This window comes from Thecamonas trahens (genome assembly GCF_000142905.1).
Source record: "Thecamonas trahens ATCC 50062 unplaced genomic scaffold supercont1.1, whole genome shotgun sequence".
Lineage (NCBI taxonomy): Eukaryota > Apusomonadida > Apusomonadidae > Thecamonas > Thecamonas trahens.
Genome location: NW_013657679.1, coordinates 63,494 through 82,156, shown reverse-complemented (window position 1 = coordinate 82,156; position 18,663 = coordinate 63,494). Strand labels below are relative to the sequence as shown.

Below are 18,663 nucleotides of genomic sequence, written 5' to 3'. Positions count from 1 at the left end.
ATGAATGGTGATGACATTCCGATGATTGATGTCCATCAGCAGCTGCAGTTCTCGAAACAGATCCTCTTGGTCTCTCCGTGACCGGGGAATCTTGATAGCCACATCATTACCATGCCACTCTGCACGGAACACCTTGCCAAACGAGCCCTGTCCCACAAGCTTGACATGCCGAATCTCGTTGAACGGGATCCAGTCGAGGAGGACCCGCGCCATAGTGGTGGTGGTGGTGGTGGTGGTGGTGGTGGTGGTGGTGGTGGGTGGGTGGGGTGGGGGGGGGGTCGGGAGGGGCATACCTTGGCGACCATAGTTGGAAGGAGGACAGTGTTGAGTGAGGGTGCGAGGGAAAAGTGTGTATGAGTGTATAGGAGAGAGATAGTGTGTGTGAGAGTGTGTGTGCGTGTGCTGTGGTGAGTGCGGTGTTGTTGTGTGTGAGAGGGAGGGTGAGTGGGCGCGGTGAGCGGGCGAGGGCGAGGGCGAGTTGGCGCGAGCGGGCAAGGGCGGGCGGTGGGCGGGTGGGCGTGAGCGGGCGGACGAGGGCGGCGATTCCTGGAGCAGGTGACATCCATCACGACAGCTTGGCCGACTCGATAGTAACGACGTCGTACTCACTCTTGTGCTTGGTCCAATCCATACCCTTGGCCTCGTTGCGGCCAAAGGGGAGCGAGTCAAGCACGCCCCAGACGGCGTTGAGTGGCTCAAGGCCACGGGCGTATGCAGAGTAGGTGTGGAAGATCTCGCCGTCATCGTCGGCTGGCTCGAGTTGGAAGACTGAAAAGCCCGGCATGACCGAGACAAACGCCTTGCGCCCGTAGTTGTAGGCCAGCGCACCGTCGGCGACCTGCTCGGGGGTGAAGCGGACGCCAAAGTCGCAAGAGAACGCAGAGTTGAGCGACGAGACAAGCGGAATGGACCAGCCCTTGGCCTCGGCCAAAGCGCGCAGTTTGTCCGGCGGCGCAACAGCGACAGCGACCACGGCAGTCTTTTGCAGGAGATGCGGGTAGATGCCGTTGAGACAGTCAATCCACATCGAGCACGAGCTGCACGGCTTCTCCCAGTCGGCGTCGAACATGAGGTGGTAGATCAGGAGCGATCCCGTCGGCGTAGTGGCTGCCATCTGCTTGAGCGTCACATCTGTGCCGGACTCGGCCGTCTGGAACACATAATCGTTCTCGGTATCAGCCGAGCCCTTGCCCGATGGCCGAACACGGAGCCACGGCAGTGCGCGCCGCTGCTCGGCAACTTTGGCAAGCGCCGCCGTCGCCTCCTTCTCCGCCGCCAGCAGCTCCTTCCGTGCAGCCTCCCACTCGGACGCTGAATCAGTGATGGCATGGCCCGACATGATCTGTTCCTCCAACCACACTCTCCCCGTGAGTCCTCGCCCTGACAACGGGGATGTCGCCATTGTTGCCGTGTCCAAAAAAAGGTCGCAGTTTGATGCCTGCGGTGGAAAGGCAGGGGGAGGTGAGGGGAGGAGGGGCGGGTGCATTGCGCGCGTACAGTATGGGTGTTGGAGTTGTGTGTATGAGCGTATGGGCGTACGCGTGTATGGGTGGGGTGTTGAGGTGAAGAGGACGACGTGGAGTACCTGTACATAGGGGCGGTTGGTAAGTGGCCAACAGGCGTCTGATGCGCTTCCTCTACGCGGCCTGGCGATGACATAGCCAAGCGAATCATTGCAAGCAATACACGCTCGAAGACCACCATCTGCTGGTTTTCGATGGATGTGGGGATATGGGGCGCAGGCGCATAAAAAAATAGCCCTCCAACACAAGCCGCCGGCGGCGCGTGCGGGCATGTGGCTGGCGATGTAGTCGGTGGCGGTCACGGACACGCTTGGCACACTGGGAGGACGGGCGGCGGTGCGGCCCATGACGACAGTACACTTGTCTGCGACTTGGAAAGGGGGTGCAAGCTATGGAGAACGCAACATGTGTGCAGTGTTCCCTTGCACTTTCTGGGAAAGTGCTTCGTTGTGGACTTGGACTCTTTCACTATGAGTGCTTCACATGCTCTGTATGCTCGACCAACGTGGCCACCGAGTACTTTGAGAAGGAAGGCGCCTTGTTTTGCTCCACCGACTACTCGGACCGCTTCCGTGACAAGTGTACCGCATGTACCGAGCCCATTACCGACAAGTACGTAACCCTCGCTCCTCTCACCTCGACTCTCTCTCCCCCTCCCTCCCTCCCTCCCTCCCTCCCTCCCTCCTTATGCTGGCCTGCCCACCTGTCGTCCGTCTCGTTGGTCGGCCATTTGTTCGCAACCCTCCACCGCATGTATCATTCGGACACTGCCACCACGTAGAGCAGATGCATATCAAGACTTTTCGTGTGTGTCTGTGTGTTTTTCTTTCTCTCTCTCTCTCTCTCTCTCTCTCTCTCTTTGTGTGTGTGTGTGTGTGTGTGTGTTTGTGTGTGGCTGGCTGGCTGACTGGCTGGCTGGCTGGCTGGCAAACTCGTTGGAGAGCCGCGCCATGGTGTGGGTGTCGTACTGTTGCGGCCACAGTCGCCACCGGGCCGTGGCGGCGGATGTTGTGATCGGGACGCTGGCGGTGGATCGACAGGTGTGAGAACTCACATGCTATGGACGGTTGGCGACAGGGCGTTTCTGGCGTTGGGCAACAAGTATCACAGCCAATGCCTGGTGTGCAGTGAGTGCCAGTGCTCGCTGTCGGACGGGACGCCGCTGACGCAGAAGGACGGCAAGGTGGTGTGTGTGGCGTGCTCGAACGGACTGGTCCAGGATGTGTCGAAGAAGACTTGCGCAGTGTGCTCAGAGACTTTTCCGCCGGGATCGACGGTGGTTACGGCGCTGAACAACATGTACCATAACGATTGCTTTGTGTGCTCGGTCTGCCAGGTCCCGGTTGCGTCTGCGTTCAAGTTCAAGGACGGCTCGATTTTCTGCGTCCCGCATTACACCGAGAAGTATGCGCCGCGGTGCGCAAAGTGCGAGCAGCCGATTGTGGGCGTCTCGCTCGAGTCGCTGGGGCGCAAGTTCCACGTCGAGTGCTTCTCGTGCAGTGTGTGCGGCAAGGTGTACGAGGACGGCGATGCTTACCTGGTCCGAGACGAGTTTGTCTTTTGTTCTGCAGAGTGCGGATCGAAGGACGTGCCATCTGTTGCAACGTCGTCGTCTGCGGCAGCAGCGCCTACTCCCGAGACGGCGGCCGCGACCGAGGTAGACGCTGCGCGGAGAGAGGCCGAGAGCATGTTGGATGAGGAAAGTGGCGATGGTAATGACACCTCCGCTGCTGCCACCGCCAAGGCCGAGGCCGATGCTGCTGCCGCTGCCAAGGCCGAGGCCGATGCTGCTGCCGCTGCCAAGGCCGAGGCTGATGCTGCTGCCGCCGCCAAGGCCGAGGCCGATGCTGCTGCCGCCGCCAAGGCCGAGGCCGATGCTGCTGCCGCCGCCAAGGCCGAGGCAGACGCCGCCGCTGCCAAGGCCGAAGCAGACGCCGCCGCAGCCAAGGCCGAAGCAGACGCCGCCGCTGCCAAGGCCGAAGCAGACGCCGCTGCCGCCGCCAAGGCCGAGGCTGATGCTGCCGCCGCTGCCAAGGCCGAGGCTGATGCTGCCGCCGCTGCCAAGGCCGAAGCAGACGCCGCCGCCGCCGCCACGACAGCGACTACTGCCCCCAAATCCTCCGAGACACCAGACGGCGTGATTGTGGCCGATGACGGCCGCCCAGTCCTCGCCCTCTCGCTCTCCGACTCGGACGCCGACTCGGACAACGACTCCGACTCGGGCTCGGGCTCGACCGAGGTCGGCGAGCCCGACGACATCCATCCTGCCGGCACCGACTTTGAGTAGCCGCGCACCATCCCCTTCACCACCTCTATACATGTAAATCTAGAATACCGATGCGTATGTGTGTGCGTGTGTGTGTGTGTTTGTGTGTGTGTTTGCGTTTGCGTTTGGCTCGCTTGCGTTCACCCGCCGAACGCGGACGACGGGAAAGGCCGACGAGCGGGAGTTCATCCCCGGCTCCAGTCAGAGCCACCTCCGGAAGATGTTGAGCGAGGGCTGTGCAGCAGTTGTACCAGCCGCAGCAGTACGTCCAGCAAAGACAGTCGATGCAGAGAGGCTCTTGGACTTTGCCATGCGGATGGAGGCCTCCAAGTCAGCCAGAACGCTCCCGGTAAAGGCGTCTGCCGAGAGGCGCGAGGGGAAGCGAGCAGGAGAAGCAGACGAGGACGCCATGGTAGCAAAGCCTTGCCTCTGCTTATGACGCGGGTTCGACTTGCACACCACAAACACCTTCTTCTTCCGCTTGACAACACGGCATGCTGCACAGATTCGACGGACAGACGACCGCACCTTCATCCTCCCTTTCCCAACTCGATCTGCCAGAGAGACGCGTTGCGCCGTCTGTCTCGCTCAGCCGTCCTCGCCAATGCCATTCAGCCCGACCACACCCGCCCGGTGGGCCACATTGCCACCCACCTCTCGCCCTCCCCCCCTCTCTCCTCCCTTGGTACAATGAACGTAGGCAAGGGACAGGAGGCAAGTAGCGAAGCGCAGGCTGTTCGAGGTGTTGTCTCTAACCCCAAGTGGGCAGAGGTGGTCAAGGCTGTGACCGATGAGGCCTTGGCGGCGACGACCGCTGTGGGTGAAGAGACGCTGGCGGCTGTGCAGAGATCATATGTGCTGTACTTGGCGCCAGAGAGCCGGCTCAAGAAAAAGTCGCATTATATGTCGGCTGCCATGTCGGCTGCAAAGGCTGCCTCGCTTGAGGCCGTCGTAGCTGATCGTGTCCAACATGCCATCGACTCGCACCCGGCGGCCGTCTCTTCCCTCATGGATCTCATCGACGACGTTCTTGACTCGATTGAGGACGGATACGAGAGTAAGGACGCCGATCTGCGAGCCGCCGCCAACGCCGTCTTTTCCTCCTCGCGTAAGCGCAAGCGCGACGACCCACCAGCTGCCAACTCGCCCGGTTCTATCTCCGGTCCCGCCGCGCGCTCGGCTCCCCTCGACGCTGAGTCGGACATGGAGCCGCCCGCCAAGCGCAAGAAGTAGTGCTCTCAGTCTCAGTCGCCCGCCGCCTCTGTCAGCCTCGAGCATCTCCTTCACCGTTCATCATTGCATCAGATGTCTGAGATCTCGATCAAACCCCCTTCTCCCTGCTCTATACGCCCACGTCACGCCCCGTTGCACAGCACCCTACACCTGCAAAGTCCTTGGAATCACTTTCATAGTTCTGCACATTCACTCTCCCGCTCACCTCTGTTAGCTCTCACACCATCCCATCCCCGGGTACCCATCATGTATTCACCTAAGGTATCATAGGATGTGCATGACATCATGCATGCGTATGCGTGAGTGTGAGTCTGCTGTTCGACGTGGTTGCAATCCAACAAGGTACGGTTTGGCACGATAGTTTGTTTGCTGAAACTCCACCGGTGGCGCACGGCTCCACCGCACCGCACTCTGCCACGGGCCGGGGACGTTTTGGCCCATGTCGCTGCGTCTCCTCATTCACAACGCCCGTACGTATGAAACCGAATGGACGGCTCCCTCCCTTCCACTTGGTCCCCTTTCCTTACCTCCCTCCCTCTTCTTCCCATCGTATTCCGTTCCTCCTCTTCCCTCCTTCCTCTCCCTCTATCTCTATCTCTCTCCTGCCTTCCCCCCTTCCCCTTCCCCCCGCTCCCCACTCCCGTCCCGCTGCCCGCCATTAAGCACCCTTTTGCTCTGTTCTTTTGTCCCGCAATCGTACTCTCTTGGTCAAACTCCATTGATAATTCACGGTTCGTAACGGGACTTGTACGAACAATGTGCCCCCTCCCCTCCCTTGTCCTCCCCTCCCCTCCCCTCCCCCCCCCTTGTCAAGCAGGATGTGCCCACACACGCTATCATACCCACAGACCATCCCCTCCCCCTCCCTCCCCTCCCTGCCTCTCCCTCTATGTTCCCCCATATCATCCCCCCCCCCCTTCGTCCCTTCGTCACCGTCCGAGCGATGGCTGCTCGCACAAGGCGGCCGCTCGAGCTGGCACGGAACAGTGGTGGCAGAAGTGCACGACAAGAACTCACATTGGTTGATGACAGACACGCGGACGGTCAAGTACGGCAATGAACCGTTTCTAGAGTTTGCAGGTTATGGGACACCTTTGCTAGCGGCGCAGCTTGCTCAGTTCCCGCTCTCCTCGTTGGTAGTCCCGCTCGACTCGTCACCGCTCGCGTTGTCGGTCACGCCCTCACCAGACTCGACCGCTTTTCCTCCGGCCCACGTTTGGATCCTTGTCGGGTTTTCCAAGTGGGTTGCCTGCGAGACTTCGTCGGGTTGGCTCAACGAGACTAATGTCCTGGTAGCTACAGCTGTTCTGCGGCTCCTGACCAGCGAGGAAGTCGGCGGCGCTGAGCCTCCGCCTCTCCCTCCCATCACGTCGCTCAACTCGACTGCCTCCAAGCTGCACAACCTGCGGTCGGCAACTCGTCTGCCGCGCCCGCGCTCGTCGTCATTGCCCTCAGCAGACTCGCTCTTCGAGGCCTCAATCATTCGTGCGTCCATGACCGACTTTGCCATGCGCTCGCCAGTCAAGCACTCGATCAAGAGCCACCTCATGCGCAGGCAACACACCTCGGTCCTCTCTGCTCGCAAGCTCGCCCCGAGTCCGTCGCTGCTCACCGACGAATCGGCCAGCTCGCTCGGCGGCGAATCGGCCGATTTACTCGACTACCAGAGTGCATACCGCGAGCCACCCAACCCCGCGTCACCGCTCGGCGTCTCCATCTCACTCAAGCGTCGCGGCTTTAACAGCCGCTTCTCGTCGCCAAAGCGATCCATGTCCGAGGCCGTCATGGCTGGATGCATCAGTCCCAAGCAGCAACGGTCGCGTACATCGTCGCTCCGCGAGTCGAGCCTTCTGCCGCACTCCCGGTCATTCATGACCTCGCCGTCGTCGAGCAAGCACGACCTTTCTTTCAAACGTTTCCGCCTCTCCAGCCTCCCGGATACCTCGGAAGAAGCAAGCTTGGATGGCGGTAGACCGTCGCAGCCATTGTCGACGTCGCGGTCAACGAGCTCCTCGATGGGCTCGCTTGACTCGGGAGTCTCAACAACCAAGGGCAAGAGTAGTGCTGGTTCGGGCACCAGCTCCAAGTGCGGAAGCGCCAGCGATGTCGACGCCGCCGGCACCGCCGACTCTGCGAGTCAGCTGGCTATCGATGTGATGGCGATGCCTGGCGAGTCCAGTGGACACTCGCCCAACTCGGTCACCTCGAGCGATTCGCCCCGCAACACTGAGTTTGTAGCCCTTGGCATCGACAAGTGGGTGCCGCCCGAACCCGACTCGCGCTCGTCGCAAGCCATACTTCCGCCGCTCGCGGCTACGTTTGCGCGCGGCCAGCCGCCCGAGATTCCACCGGAGGACGTGCTGCCAACCTTTTTCGCCATGCTCTTCGAGTCCCTCCCGCCCAATTCCTACCTGCTCGTCATCCAGCAGACTCCCGATGGCGAGCTCATTTCCCAGGCGTCACCCGAAGCTGCTCTCGTCCTCGAGTCGGACTCGCTCGTCGGGACCGACGTGTGGAAGTCTGTTCATCCAGACGATCTCGAGTTCAAAGACACGATGTACGCGGCGGCGGCGGCCGAGGGTGCTAGGCCCGGTTCGCGATTCACCTGCCACGCACGCTACCGTCGGTTCACCAACTCGGGTGCACTTGTCATGATCGACGCCACTATTTTCCTTGTCAAAACCGCGACGTCTGCGGCCGTTATGGGCGTGCTCGAAGTGGACAACACGTCTGCGCTGGTCTCGCTCGCCAACGCGCGGCGGCTGACCTCGCTTGTCGGCTCGCTCGATCTCGGCGTGCTCCTTGTCTCGCGCCCTCCGCCGCATGAGCTCGACCCGGCGAGCATACTCGAGGTCGCTATCCTCGACGCCACGGTCTGTCTCACCATCAACTCGCGAATGGCCGAGTTTCTCGACCTCCCGCTGAACATCGACCTTGCGCCCCTGGCTGGAACCGCGCTCTCGGAGCTCGGCGCCTCGCTCGACTTTCTCTCGACGCTTGCCCCGCTGCTGCTCGCCGGCGAGTCTGTTCACGGCCGCGAGGTTGCTGTCCGCACCTCTGCCGAGAACGGCGGCATTGTCGACGACGACTCGATGGACTGTGGCGAGTCGCGCCCGGTCCGCTACTTTCGCATGGACGTTGTCGCCATCATCGATGATGAGTACCTCATCACCTACCAGGACGTCACGCCGGAGAAACAGCTCCTGGTAGAGACGGTCCGCAACTTTAAGCTCGCCTCGGAGCGCGAGTCGGACCAGATCGAGCGGCAGGCGCTGCAGGAGTTCCTGCGGTGCACCTCCCACGACATCCGCACCCCGCTACAAGGCGTCACCTCTGCCGCCCTCCTCCTCCATTCAAACCTGCTCGAGTACGCCCCCGCCACCGATGCGTGGGACGGCGCCACTTCGTTCCGCGACAGCTCGCCGTCCGACTCGTCGCCGACAGCCGACTCGGCGCCCATCACGATGACCAGTTCCGACGTCCGGCCTAACTCGACCTCGCCGACCTCGCCCGAGCCGCGCCGCCGGCCGTCGTCGGTCGCCGGCACGTTGGTGCCGCCGGACTCTGTGTCGCCACCGACGTCACCGTCCAAGGGTCGTCCGACCACCTCGCACTCGCTCAACTCGCACTCGTCCGACGGCGAGCTGCGGCGCAACCACTCAATAAGCTCGGCGCGCTCGTTCGGCTCCAAGGGCCCGGCTGGTGGCGATTCTAATGACTCGTTCCGGCTCGACATCGCCGACTCGCTCGAGCTCGTCGACATCATCTCAGCGTCGGCGCAGATGGTTGAAATGATCATCTCCAACGTCCTCGACGTCGAGGCCATCAAGCACGGCGGCATCGACCTGGAACTCGCGCCGTGTGCGCTCCTTTCGCGCCTCGAGGCTCTCATCTCGGTCCTCCGCTACTCGACCTCACACAAGGCCAACGTAGTGCTCAACGTCACACTGCCCGAGTTCATCCCGCCCGTCGTTTGCGACGCGCCACGGCTGTTACGGGCGGTCATGAACCTCCTCACTAACGCCATCAAGTTTACCGAAGAAGGCACGGTCGAGCTGGAGGTCCGCTTCATGACAGCAAGCCCGGCCGACCAAGGCGAGATCTCGGGCACGCTCTCGGCCACCATTCATTTCGTTGTCCGCGACACTGGCTGTGGCATGTCGCCGGCTGAGCTGGCCCGCATCGGCACGCTCTACGCCCACAAGCCAATTGAGGAGGGCGGGGGCTCGGGCATCGGCCTCTACAACGTCGTCCACTCGCTTGCAGGCATGGGCTCGCAACTGCACATCACCTCGGAGCCGGACGTCGGCACGACAGCCTCGTTCTCCATCGTCTGCCCGCTCCAGCTCTCTGCACACACCGAGGGTGTGGAGCACCTCTCGCCGCGAAGCAAGAGCCCCGGGCGCAACTTTCCGCCCATCGCCATCCTCTCTCAGCCGTCTTCGCATGACCACGTCGCCAACCTCGCCATTCCCGCACCTGTAGCATCCATCATATCGTCGCCGACCAAGCCGGCCAAGCTGCGAGTGCGGACGACCAACAACCCGCGGGCGCGGCGCAAATCGATTTCGCAGCTGCTCTCGGGCGAATCAGAGCCGTCGCGCCCGCTTGCGACGTCCACACCGCTGCAGACGGTTCCCGAGGCCGTCTCGCCAAAGAAGACATCTCGGACCTCGAGCGAGCTGGCCGGCTCTGCGCCCGCCAGCAGCAGCGCCGACGCCGCGGCAGCCTCCCGCCCGTCGACAAGATCGGCCCGCCCGCGCAACCGCGATGGGCCGATGCACGTTCTGTTTGTGGAAGACAACGTCATCAACCGCAAGGTCGGCAAGCGGCTGCTGGAGAAGATGGGCCACACAGTGACAGTGGCGTGCGACGGTGGCGAGGCCCATGACATGCTGCTCACCACAGAGACTCCGACATATGACCTGGTATTTATGGACATTTCCATGCCGGTCATGCGCGGGACCGAAGTGACCGCCAAGTTCCGGGCGTGGGAGAAGGAGGCGCTCGCGGCTGACCCGTCGCGCCCGTACACCCCAATTTACGCGCTTACCGGCAATGTCACCGAGGAGGACCGCGCGGCATGCTACGAGGCCGGATGCGATGGCTTTCTTACCAAGCCATGCACGCCCGCCACTCTACAGCGCGCGTTTGACGAGGTCCGCTCCGCACTTCCCATCGAACTCCTGCGCCGGCCCGGCGTGCCGTCGACGCCAACCACCCCGACGTCGCCGATCTCGGTCTCAATCACTCCGCGCCATGATGTCTCGGGCGTGCCCGACCTCCGCATCGGTGGCGGCTCTCAGTCTTCGGTCTCAGTCTGTATCTCGGTTGAGCCAGGTGGCACAATCTCAGCGTCCCCCTCTCCCCGGACACTCTCTGTGGTCTCGTCTGACGCCGACTCGGACGAATCTGACTTTCAGTCTTCGTCTACCGACGGTAGCTACTCTGAAGAGTGCCACTAAACCACAAAGCCGGAGCCTAGCAGCCGGCGGAGATAGGCGTTGGCAAAGTCGACGGCCGAGCACGGGGCCTTGCCCTCAACCTGCAGCGAGCCGACGGCGACGCCCACGGCGTCAGCAGTGCCGACCAATAGCCTCTTACGCGGCTTGTCGAAGGCGATCGTGCCCGGTGCCAACTGAGCGGCGTCTCCAGCTGCTGGATCGCCGGCAGCGACTACATCAAGCTCGAGCAGTTTGACCCGCTTGCGGGCGCCGTCCGGCTTGCGGCGCGCCGGTAGCGTCACAAACGCTTGGGCGTCAAACGAGCCGGCAAAGGCGCGGTGGAGGCGGAGGACGTGCGCGGCCGGTGCGGTGGCCCACGGCACAATTGCGTCGTCCTTGCTCACCTTGGGTGCGTGGCTCGGCTCGGCACCCAGCCGATCTTGGTCGACAGCCGCGTCGAGTGTCGCGTTCCATGACCGCAGCGCCGAGCGAACGAGCTTGCCGCCAGTACCGGCCAGCGTCGACGAGAGGACCGGAAGCGGTGGTGGGAACGGAGTGTCCGGGAGGGTAGTGAGATCAAGGGGCGAACGGGCGAGCAGAGCGCCAACATCAAACGCAGTCGGATCGACGTCGATGAGACAGACAGCCGTCGTGGTATCGCCAGCGAGAATGGTGTGATGAAGAGGGGCCGGGCCGCGGTGGCGCGGCAAGTCTGACGGGTGGACATTGATGATGCCAAGCCGAAAGGCCGAGGCAATGTGCGGGCGAATGAGATAGCCAAACGAAGCCACAACGCCAACATCGTATCGCGGACCGATCTCCATAGGCTCGCCATCATCGTCGCCATCACCGTCCGAGCCGCCCGGAGGCGGGGCACCGGGCAGGCCCCAGTACTTGAGGGTAGTCCTCCGATTGGGGACATGGACTCGAAGACCAGCCGATCGAGCAACAGATTCAATGGTACACTTGGCGGAAGGATCCTTCAGCTTGGGCACCACCACCTCGATCGATGCCACACTCCCATCGCAGTCGCGGGCCTCCACCAGAGCATTGAGAACTGGAAGTGAGAAGTCATCAGTACCAAAGAACACCACAGACAGTCCCCGTTGAGGGTCCGGAGAGCTCGACGACGACAACAGCGCCCGGAAAGGTGTAAAGCTGGAGCTTAGTCCACTCGCTCGAAGGATTCGAAGCATGGGGTGGGTGGCTGTGGGGTGGCCAGGGGCGGGGCGGGGCGGAGGCCGTCGAGTCGGGTGGGATCCGCGCCCGCCGCCGTCGATCCGTCGGTCCGCGAGTCGGCAGACTGCCGCGTCGGGTTGAGGCTGTCGCGTCGGCTTCCCGGTCAGGACTCACGGCATGTTTGATTTGATGATGGGTGAATCATAAGCGTGGAAGAGAAGGTGATGGGCTTGTGTGGGGTATCATGATGAGGAGGCCTGCGGTGAGTCGGCAAGGTTGAAGACTCGGTCGGCGATATTAACGAGGGCGCGCGTCGGTGAGATGGTCTGATAGTCGTAGGTGGCCAGGCCATACCGTTTGAGATCGTAGGCGACAGCAACGTGATGGGCCTTCTTTTCCGCATCGAGGTCAGAGTGTCGCCATGTGTCGTGCAAGGTCTGCTGGTGCGGTGCGTGGAAAAAGGTGTCCATGAGCGAGAGGAGCGGATGGTGCGGATCGTCTGTCTTCACCTCGCCATAATGGGCGAGTGTCTCGAGGGTGACATCCTGGCCGATAAAGGCCGGGAAAATGACCACGTGCCCGGAATCGGCGGCTTCAAGCGCAGCTCTGGCTTCTGCAACGGCCCAACGTGAGACGAGCATGAACTTGGAGACAAGAACGACGACGACACGCGAGGCCCGGACCTGAGCTGCCAGATCGTCCGGGCACTCACAGCGCTCGCCGTCTAGCGAGTGCACGTCGAGAAAAACCCGCAGCTCGCGAGCAATCAGGTTGTCGTAGAGTTCGCGAGCTGCGCCCTTGTCGCCGCCGCCGTGGCAGATGAACACATCCCATCGCTTGATGGGCGGAAGTGCGTCGAGAGTGACCGCAAGAACCGTCAGGATGTCGCTAAACTCGGGGCGCGCTGCCGGATCTACATCCCAGCAGCGTGTGACAAGATCCACGATTGCCAATGGTGCATCAATAGCGTCAAGCGACGGGCGCTTGCCTTGCGTGGCGGCGGCCACGGCAACAGCCAACTCGTTGGCGCCTACCGGCGTCTCGGGGTACGGGAGCTGCCTGGCCAGAATCTCCCACAGCACAATGCCAAATGAGTAGACATCAACCTTGTGCGAGTAGCCCTCCGCAGTGGCACTCAGGATGACCTCGGGCGCCATCCATCGGGGAGAGCCGGTCGTTGTTGCCATGACCGAAGCCGACGACAACGACCGCGAAAAGCCAAAGTCCGAGACTTTGGCTAGGAGGCGCTCGCCAGTGCCGGACACGAGCACATTCGGCGATTTGAGGTCGCGGTGGACAATCGGCGGGCAGATACCGTGCAGGTACGCCATGCCCCGGGCGACATCGGCCGCCAGTGAGATCTTGGTTGACATCGAGAGCGAGACCTGATCGTCGGCGAGAAGCTCGGTCAGCGTGCCACGCTCCATGTACTCTGTCACGATCAGCGGCCGGGTCAGGTCAAGACAGGTGGCGATAAAAAGCAGGATGTTGGGATGACGCAACTTCCCTAACACCGTCACCTCGGCTTTGAACACGTCAGCAATGTCGTCATCGGTGATAAAGCCGGGCAGCGCCTTAACGGCTACTTGGGTGCCGTGGAAGATGCCTGGATGGACGCGGCCAAACAGCGACGCGCCAAGCAGTGTCGTCTCATCTATGGAGATGTCACCATTCGAGATTATCGCAGAGTCAGGCAGCGATAAGTCTATGCTCTCATGGCCGAGCCGCGGCGGAGGCAAAACATCCACTGTGAGCAGGTCTGGTCCAAACAGAGCAGCAACAGGAGAGCGAGGGAGATCAACGCGTTGTAAGTGCGTAGCCAAGACGTCGATGACAGCGATACCGAAAAAGCTGTAATCGCGACCATCGATGATGTCGTCGAGCTGAGCGCCGCATTTGACAAGCTCGGTTATGCGAGTCGGTGTGAGCGGCTCAGCATTGGAGGAAGCGAGTGCGGCGTGAATGCATGTCACGAGAACCGCCGTGGCGCGGTTGATCGAGTCGTTCCGGGAGGGATCGACTGCCACGCGACCTTGGGCCGGGAAATCAATGGAGTTGACCAGCGGAGTGGCAAGCGCGGCAGAGTCGGCGCGCCAGGCAAGTGCAGGCGCACGGCGTCCATCTTCATCCGGAGCAAGCAAGTCGATGCCGCGATCGACGACGTACGAGACGGTTTCCCGAGAGAGTGCCGTTCCGCCCCGCGCCAGCGACTCGCACACCATCCAAGTGGCAATGGCAATGTGGCCGGCAGCGACAGCGTCGAATATCGGGGAAAACCCGTTGCTTCGCGGCTTGTGCAAGTCTGCCCCGCGCCCAACAAGCTCGCGCACGACCTTCATGTGGCCGACCTCGGCTGCCAGATGCAGCGGTGATACTGACCATCCGTTAGCACTGTCTACATGTACGCCACTGTCCAACAGACGACGGACCAAACGAGGCGCCCTTTGGCAGCAGCGAAATGCAGCGGGCCCTGCCCGTCGACGGCGATTGCAGTCGCGTCGGCCCCGAGATCCAACAGCATGTCAGCAACCTTGTGCTTGTCTTGGCGTGCGGCCAGAATGAGTGGCGAGACGCCGCGGTTGTTGACGGCGTTAATGTCTGCCGAACCGCGGTCGACAAGCAAGCGGACAACGTCGATCTTGTTGCTGCGAAGAGCGGCCAGCAACGGAACGTCCCCCTTTGCATCGGCCTTGTTGACATCCGCACGCCCTTCACAGACCAGCCAGTTGATGAAATCAAACGACTTGTGCTCGCGGATGGCAAGGAGCAGTGGTGTGACGCCTGCCACGTCAGTGATGTTCGGATCGGCGTGGCTTTCCGATACAAGCCAACGGACCAAGGCATCATCACCACGGAGCTTCTTGATGGCCAAGTGCAGTGCTGTCCCGCCGCCCCGATGGGCACTGGTACTGGTACAAACATTCACGCTTGCTCCGTTGGCGACAAGCCACTGCGCGACGTTGACCCTGTCTTTCGTCACGGCTGAGAGGAGTGGCGTGTGGCCGTCTGGCCCACGGATGTCTACGTCGACGCCCTTCTCGGTGATGAACCACTGCACAACGTTCAGATGGCCGGAAGCCGCCGCACAGAGGATGGGCGCAGGCGATGACAAGTCGGCACTGCCCTTGTTGACCAGCCAGGTAACCATGACAAGATCACCTCGTCCGGCAGCGATGGCAAGAGCCATCTCACGACGCCGCCCCTTGACAGCGTTAACGTCGAGACCAAACTCTTGTACCAGACACTGCACAACGGCAACGCAGCCAGCTCTGACTGCAGCAAACAGTGGATCTGTATTGCCTGTGTCGGCGAGACCGACAACGCCCGCAAGGAGCCTGACGGTGTCGACATAGCCACGTGACGCCGCGCGCACCATGTGTGCGATGCCCTTGGACTCATGCGAGAGGTCGATTCCTGACGTCTCGACCAAGTAGCGGACAATGTCGGTGTGCCCATGATTGACAGCTGAAGACAGTGCGCACTTGTCACCGCGTGGAACGTCGCCTACACTGGCGTCGGCTGACTCGACGAGCCATTCGACGATGTCGAGGTGGCCGGCGGCAGAGGCGGCAACCACCGCGGTCGTCCCATCGAAACACGCCTTGTCGACTTGCGCACCCATCGAGTCGACAAGCCACTTGACGACGTCTAGATGACCAGCACTGGCGGCGTGCACGAGCGCAGTCGTGCCATTGCCAGCTGCATCGTTCACACCTGCCCCTGCACTGTCGATCAACCAGGCCACCACATGATCATGACCCGAACCCGCGGCGGCAAGTAAGGCCGCCGTCCTATCCTTGCCAAACTCTGTCGGTGTGGGCCGAGTATCGCGAGTGGCGTAGCTTTCCTCCATCATCTGCACCATCTTGAGTACCGAGTTGGAGTCGTCATCGCCGGCCGCAGCTCCCGCTGCCGCCTCTGCACCCAAATCGTGGAGAACTTGCAGCGGCGCGCCTGCCACGACATACGACTGGACACTGGGCAAGTCGCCACCCTTTGCTGCCGCAACAAGCGCACCCGAGGAGTAGCCGTCCATCGAGAGTTGTAGACAGGTGCACGTGCGTGTGTATATGTATGTGTGTGTGTGTGTATGGAAGGCAACCGTCGGTGCCGTTGTACCACCAGAAACGTCACACTGCAGCAGCGTCGGTCAATTCCTTGCATGTGTGTGGATGGCACACTTTCACGGGATTGACCCACCCATGGACCGAGTGGCCGTTCCATCGGCCGAGTGGCCGACCGAGTGTTCGACCGAGTGGCCGACCGATTGTTCGACCGAGTGGCCGACCAAGTTGGCCGACCGAGTGGCCGACCGAGTGGCCGACCCATTGTTCGACCCATTGGCCGAGTGTTCGACCGAGTGGCCGACCAAGTTGGCCGACCGAGTGGCCGACCGAGTGGCCGACCGAGTGGCCGACCGAGTGGCCGACCGATTGTTCGACCCATCGGCCGAGTGGCCGACCGAGTGGCCGACCAAGTTGGCCGACCAAGTTGGCCGACCAACCAACCAACCGACCGACCGTTGCCCTCTGCCGATCAACAGCACCAACTCACCAAATACCTCCAGCCACCCACCCACCCAGCCACCGCCACAGCCCCCAGAGCACAAGCCTCACTCCTCTCACCAGCCATATTCCCCTTCGAACAGTCATGGGCAAGGGGAAGAAGAAGCGGAAGAAGAAGAGCAAGAGCACCACCGGTGGTGGTGGTGGTGGTGGTGCCGTTGTACCACCAGAAACGTCACACTGCAGCAGCGTCGGTCAATTCCTTGCACTGGTGGTGGTGATGGGGGAAAGAGCAAGGGCAAGGGGAAGAAGAGCAAGCGGAAGAGCAAGGATAAGAGCAAGGGCAGGAGTGCTGGTGATGGCGATGGTGGCTCGACGAGTCGACCAAGTACTCCCATGGCTGCAGATGCGGGTGGTGGTCGACGAGCATCGGTGGTGGCGGCTGCTGTGACTCGTGGTCATGGACATGGTGCTGTTAGGAGGGATGGCTCGACTACATCCATCAAGGCCAAAGACAAGGTCAACGAGCCGAGGAAAGAGGTGGCAAAGACCTTGTCGTTCTCCCTAGAAAGAGGTGATGGAGAGACAATGGCGCCCGACCATCTCGATCAAGGTCTCTCGCCTCGGAACGCGCCGTTCTCGCCAGAATCCGATGCCTTTGCTGCTGGTAGCCCGTCGTCGGGCGTGAAGCGGACCAAAAACGGCTCCGCGCCTGATACGCACGGTGTGCTGGAGCGCAGCCGCGCGAGGGGCTTTTCCAACGACAACCTCCGTGCGCCGGTCGAGATCGACTATGACGCATCGCGCAAGGCTGCGCGCTTTCTCCCCGACGGCTCGGGCTTTGTCTACTACCCGTCCGGTAACATGGCCATGAGCGTCACGCTGGGGCGGAGCGGAAAGCGGACAACATTTGTGTATGCCGACATGCATCCGTCTGGTGGCCACGCGCTGGCCACCTTTGGCGAGCGCGGGCAGGGCTCGGTCATGTGGCGGGTGACCCCGACGGGCACAACGTTGTCCGCGCCATCCTCACTCCGGGTACCGTCACTCTCTACGGCCGCGACGGCTCGCTGATCAACGGGCTGGAATGGGGCGAGGTCGACGACCCGCTCGAGATGCAGCTCAATGCGCACGTCTCGCTAGCTCTCGTCTCGTCGCAGTTTTACGTGCTTACCTTTCGCGCTGAGGCCGTCTCACTCGACTTTAACGCCGGAACCGGCCGCCCAACCCTCGCCGGCTCGTATCTCGACCGTGCCACCGGACGCTCGCCGTCGGGCAAGCTCGAGTTCAACATTCCAGCCACTCCGCTCGACAAGCTGGCCGCACCCAAGCGCCGCGTCGCCCGCACCGCCAGTCCACTTCCTGCCATTGCCTCGACCCCGTCGCGCGCCCGCACACGCTCGCCACTGAGGCAGAGTAGAGCCCGCGGCGCAGAGTCGCCCATCGCCAAGCTCGCCGCCGCATTTGACTCGATGCTCCCGTCGCCGTCACTCTCACCGCTCCGCACCTCAGCGGCCAGCTCGCGCATCTCGCGCCGGTCCTCGCCACCAGGCCGCACTCCATCGCGCCCGACGCCGTCCTCGCCAGCCCGGCTCCGCTCCTCACCAGCTGCCCTCCTCGCCCAGCAGCCGATCCGCAAACGGGCCGTCGCCCTCCGCGAGCGCAACTTTGACGCCTACATACGCAAGGTCTCGGCGTCAACTCTTGTCGTCGTTGTCGTCGCTGCCCGGTCCGGCCCGAGCGCGAACCTGGCCGGCAACATTGTCGCAGACGTCGAAGCCTACTACCTCGACGCCGTCCGCGCCGCTGGTGGTGCACGCAATCTGGCTTGGAGCTTGGCGACAGCAGACCTTGCCGAGCCGCGCCTCCGTGCGATGCTGGAGCATCGGTACGCGGTTCGCATCTCGCCAACCTATCTCATGTTCTACGCCGGCCGCCTCGTCTACGCCTCCACAGAGCTCAATGGCTCTCCCAGCTACTCACTTCAGAGCTTTGTCCAGCAAGTCGAGGACGCGCTCTCCTCGGGCCAGGCCGGCCACTTTCTCTCGTCCGGCTTTAAGATCGCTCCGACCGAGAAGGAGCGCCAGACCGAAGAGCTTGAGCACTCCCTCAAAGCGCTGCTTGCCACCACCCGGTCACGCATCAAGTCGCTCACGGCCTCGGCCCTCAGCTCTCCCGCCAAGTCCCCTGTCCGCGCCCGCTCGCGCTCGCGCAAAGCGCCGCGAACACCGGCTCGCTCACGCACCCCGACTGCGACAACAAAGTGGTGAGCCAAGGTGGCGCTGCCTATGTCCCAATTGAAGCATTTATCTCAGACTGCCGGATTCGCGTCGATACGACGCCGACGTTTGCCGCGTGCTCGACGATGCTCGCCGCCCGCCGAGTGACGCCAGCCGCGAGTGCAGCGTCTGGCTCGCTGCCATACCGCTCTGTGACACTGCCAAGCTACCGCTCGCCGTGCTCTTGTCGCCGCTCCGGTTCCCAGCCCGGGTCACTAGCGCAGATCGGACCGA

At 62.3% G+C, this 18,663-nt stretch overlaps 8 protein-coding genes across 8 annotated transcripts in view; 2 read left to right on the top strand and 6 right to left on the bottom strand.

Annotated features, from left to right (window-relative positions):
• Positions 1-213, bottom strand: part of AMSG_00032 (uncharacterized protein) — a gene marked incomplete at both ends in the record, with an annotated part of 2,240 nt that extends 2,027 nt beyond the window's left edge. Inside the window, one exon of the mRNA XM_013907450.1 lies at positions 83-213. Within this exon, the coding sequence (XP_013762904.1) occupies positions 83-213 (131 nt within the window). The remainder of the gene's footprint in view (positions 1-82) is intronic.
• A 352-nt stretch (positions 214-565) lies between these two features.
• Positions 566-1,659, bottom strand: AMSG_00031 (GntR family Transcriptional regulator; the record flags this gene model as incomplete). Its single annotated transcript, XM_013907449.1, has 2 exons — positions 566-1,342; positions 1,642-1,659. The coding sequence occupies 2 exons, from the start codon at positions 1,657-1,659 to the stop codon at positions 566-568; spliced, it is 795 nt and encodes a 264-aa protein (XP_013762903.1).
• Positions 1,660-1,889: 230 nt separating this feature from the next.
• Positions 1,890-3,810, top strand: AMSG_00030 (uncharacterized protein; the record flags this gene model as incomplete). Its single annotated transcript, XM_013907448.1, has 2 exons — positions 1,890-2,135; positions 2,601-3,810. Exons 1-2 carry the CDS (start codon positions 1,915-1,917, stop codon positions 3,808-3,810), a joined length of 1,431 nt encoding a protein of 476 aa, XP_013762902.1. The 5' UTR covers positions 1,890-1,914.
• A 61-nt stretch (positions 3,811-3,871) lies between these two features.
• AMSG_00029 (uncharacterized protein) lies at positions 3,872-4,358 on the bottom strand. The gene has a single exon (XM_013907447.1). The coding sequence runs from the start codon at positions 4,321-4,323 to the stop codon at positions 3,991-3,993; it is 333 nt and encodes a 110-aa protein (XP_013762901.1). The 5' UTR covers positions 4,324-4,358; the 3' UTR covers positions 3,872-3,990.
• A 275-nt stretch (positions 4,359-4,633) lies between these two features.
• Positions 4,634-5,329, bottom strand: AMSG_11586 (uncharacterized protein). Its single transcript, XM_013907730.1, has one exon. The coding sequence runs from the start codon at positions 5,065-5,067 to the stop codon at positions 4,639-4,641; it is 429 nt and encodes a 142-aa protein (XP_013763184.1). The 5' UTR covers positions 5,068-5,329; the 3' UTR covers positions 4,634-4,638.
• Positions 5,330-5,441: 112 nt separating this feature from the next.
• Positions 5,442-10,501, top strand: AMSG_00027 (sensor protein). The gene is made up of 2 exons (XM_013907446.1): positions 5,442-5,492; positions 6,055-10,501. Exons 1-2 carry the CDS (start codon positions 5,462-5,464, stop codon positions 10,485-10,487), a joined length of 4,464 nt encoding a protein of 1,487 aa, XP_013762900.1. The 5' UTR covers positions 5,442-5,461; the 3' UTR covers positions 10,488-10,501.
• AMSG_00026 (methionyl-tRNA formyltransferase) lies at positions 10,484-11,662 on the bottom strand (the record flags this gene model as incomplete). Its single annotated transcript, XM_013907445.1, has 1 exon — positions 10,484-11,662. The coding sequence occupies one exon, from the start codon at positions 11,660-11,662 to the stop codon at positions 10,484-10,486; it is 1,179 nt and encodes a 392-aa protein (XP_013762899.1).
• Positions 11,663-11,815: 153 nt separating this feature from the next.
• AMSG_00025 (TKL protein kinase) lies at positions 11,816-15,681 on the bottom strand (the record flags this gene model as incomplete). Its single annotated transcript, XM_013907444.1, has 3 exons — positions 11,816-13,299; positions 13,489-14,036; positions 14,075-15,681. 3 exons carry the CDS (start codon positions 15,679-15,681, stop codon positions 11,888-11,890), a joined length of 3,567 nt encoding a protein of 1,188 aa, XP_013762898.1. The 3' UTR covers positions 11,816-11,887.
• Positions 15,682-18,663: the final 2,982 nt, after the last annotated feature.